Source organism: Notothenia coriiceps, unplaced genomic scaffold (genome assembly GCF_000735185.1).
Source record: "Notothenia coriiceps isolate Sejong01 unplaced genomic scaffold, NC01 NC01_scaffold00000947, whole genome shotgun sequence".
Classification (NCBI taxonomy): Eukaryota; Metazoa; Chordata; class Actinopteri; order Perciformes; family Nototheniidae; genus Notothenia; species Notothenia coriiceps.
The window spans coordinates 1,212-4,076 of record NW_011333648.1 but is presented as its reverse complement, the minus strand read 5'-3'; the positions used below and the strand labels follow the sequence as shown (position 1 = coordinate 4,076).

The window sequence follows — 2,865 nt, the reverse complement described above, 5'->3', positions numbered from 1 at the left end:
CTCTTGCGGAGCTTTGCTTCTTTCCGCAGCAGTTTGTCCTTCATCTTGGTGACCTGCTCCTCTGTGTGCGTCTTGTTGTAGCGCGATACAGCAGGTAATGAGGGCTTTTTAAATACCTTCTGAGAGCCAACAAACATCTTCTCATGCACCTTCTCTGGGGGAACCACATGACCTGCCAAACAACAACATGCCTAATTGGTCTGACGAACTTGGAGCAATTTACATTCACTGCGTGTACATTGAAATGATACATCGTCTTAGGAAAAAGCACAAGTGATAATATCTTTACTGTAAAGAGATCTTGAAAAAATAAAAAGAACATTTCATACTATAATTCCAGATTGACATTTGACCAGCATGGCAACGACATGATCTACTAGGTACATCCTAATTGGCTCTAACACGGGTGAACACAATTTAAGAGTTTCCCAGCACACATATTCATCAAAGCCAATCGGACTTCCCATTTTAAAATGGATTTCCTTTGAATGATTAAATACTGTTGATTATTCAAAGCTTTTGTTGGCACATGGGTTTTATTGCTCTGCCAATGTGTGAGCAGGAAATAAGCTTCATGTGCCTGGATACTTTAGGCTCAGTTATCTGACCTCAGATCAATGTTTCACCCGAGATCATTTTCAAACCGAGCCAACCTTGTGCAATTTCAAACTCTAAAATCTCATTCAGCAAACTGAGAGAATCTAACAGAATGGAGGTCCACCATCTCAATTATGCTGGTCATTTTAAGAATTGTACATGAGCAATACTCACATTTGATGAGTCTCTCTCCCATGAGGTAATTGTTCATGGTCTCTGCAACAATTTTGGCAACTTCATCACAATCAAACTCAATAAACGCATAGCCTTTGCTGCCACCTGTCTGAGATAAGGAGACGAGTGAGAGATGAATATCACAGCAATAGTTTCACAGCATTCACATCATTTAGATCAAGGCCAGTTGGCGTATCTTTGAGATGCGTTTCCATTTACCGATTCAATATTGGAAATAAATGCAATGCTTTTGTTGGCACATGGGTTTTATCGCTCTGCCAATGTATGAGCAGGAAATAAGCTTAATGTGCCTGGATACTTTAGGCTCAGTTATCTGACCTCAGATCACTGTTTCACCTGAAATCTTTTTCAGACCGAGCCAACATTCTGCAGCGTTACTTCAAACACTCCTGTCAGACATCATCTCAAACAACAAACATAGGAGATATTGACTTCTAAACATAAGTTACCAATCTTAAAAATATCTTGTGAATGCTCAATAAATAAAATGCCCTGAATCAGACTTTGTGTTTGTACTTTCATCCGTTTTACCTTTTTACTCCTGGACAGCCGCAGCCTCAGGACTTTCCCAAATTGTTCGAAGTAAGGTTTGAGCTGAGGCTCGAACAGCCCGTGAGGAAGGTGACCCACATAAACCACTCCAGGGGCCAAATGGCTCTCCTGTAAACAAAAAAATAAAAATGAATGATATAATAAAATAAACAAGAGGGCAAAGATACAAATTGTTATAAATCAACATTTCTACACGTGTAGTCAGTTTGCCTCTTTCAAAATACCCAGAAAAAAGACACTAAAATGGATGAAAAATACTTATTTTTCTCTTGTGGGGATTATTATATAATACAACCATGTTTCATCAACTTTGTTGTTCCTAAATAAATATATCTATACATCAATATCTGTTTTTATTTGTATATTTTTTTGGAGGAAGTGACATTTTGTGTCATGTTGACATTTTGACTAATGTATTCAAACGCTTCAAGTCAAAATAAAAATCATAAACGTTTTTTTTTTATTCTGTATAGTATTGATATAGTCATATCATGTAGGAGATCATTATAGCTTTGGAGCCGAATAACCCTTTCTAAAATATTTAGAATGTTTAGGAAGGGTAGAAAAGTAATGTTTCTGCTTCTGCATTTATCAAAATGTGAGACCTGTCCAAACATGAGGCCTAATGTTACTATGAAGCCATCTTATACAAGAAATACATAAGACATACTAACAACTTTCGCAGTGCCGGACTTAATTTGTGCTACATAACGAAGAAGCAATTATGAAACACATGTATCTAAAACAGCACCAACAATACTGTTTAAACATGGTAAAAGAGCTAACGTCAGTTCCATAGCGGAAATGTTAAATTAGGGCACAACTTTATCCCACGGGTACGAAATATGTCGTAACACCGGTTACATCTAAAGAGAATTAGACAGTGTAGGGTGAAGGAGCCACAGCAGCCTCGTGTCAGCAGGGCCACGGCTCATCGGAACCCACCTTGCTGGATTTGTTCTTCTTCGCCTCCTGCACCTTCTTCTTGAACTCGGACTCTTGTTTGGGATTCAGAGCCAGCAGCTGTTTGGCGGGCTTTGGAGCCGTTTCTGCTTTAGTTTCAGTCATTTCTAATAATCAATGATACCACACATATGATGTGGAATAAAAACAACTCCGTCAGTCTGCTCTCAGTGAACCACGTTGGTGTCCTCATCCGCTGGCTCATGTGGTAACACCCAACGAGAGGGCAGGAGGGTCTGCCTGTGTTATGTTCAGTGTGAGCCGGGCGCAGCGCCCTCTACAGGTGAGGAGGAGCAACTCTGATTAAACAGCAGCAGTAATTGCAACTGGACGGATGGGAATGCTGACACAGCATTCCAACTATCTGCTGCTATGCTACGCACGAAATAATGTATTATTCCGCCGGGTTCTTTTGCGCTGCTTCTTCTCCCACATTGAACATCGCAGAAACTCCGTCCAAACATCAAAACGTTCAGCTCGGTCGGGAATCAATGGCTATTGCTTTTATCATTCATAACTTTCATAATTCCAGAGATACATCCCATAATACATCCCATT

The 2,865-nt window shown here is 39.8% G+C and overlaps 1 protein-coding gene across 1 annotated transcript; it reads right to left on the bottom strand.

Moving 5' to 3' along the window:
- Positions 1–5: 5 nt before the first annotated feature.
- On the bottom strand, positions 6–2,524 carry nifk (nucleolar protein interacting with the FHA domain of MKI67; the record flags this gene model as incomplete). Its single annotated transcript, XM_010785796.1, has 4 exons — positions 2,290–2,524; positions 1,324–1,452; positions 772–880; positions 6–172 (listed from the first exon to the last, which is right to left on the bottom strand). Coding segments are annotated over exons 1-4 (528 nt in total), but the record flags the coding sequence as incomplete, so codon positions are not given.
- Between the last annotated feature and the right edge of the window lie 341 nt (positions 2,525–2,865).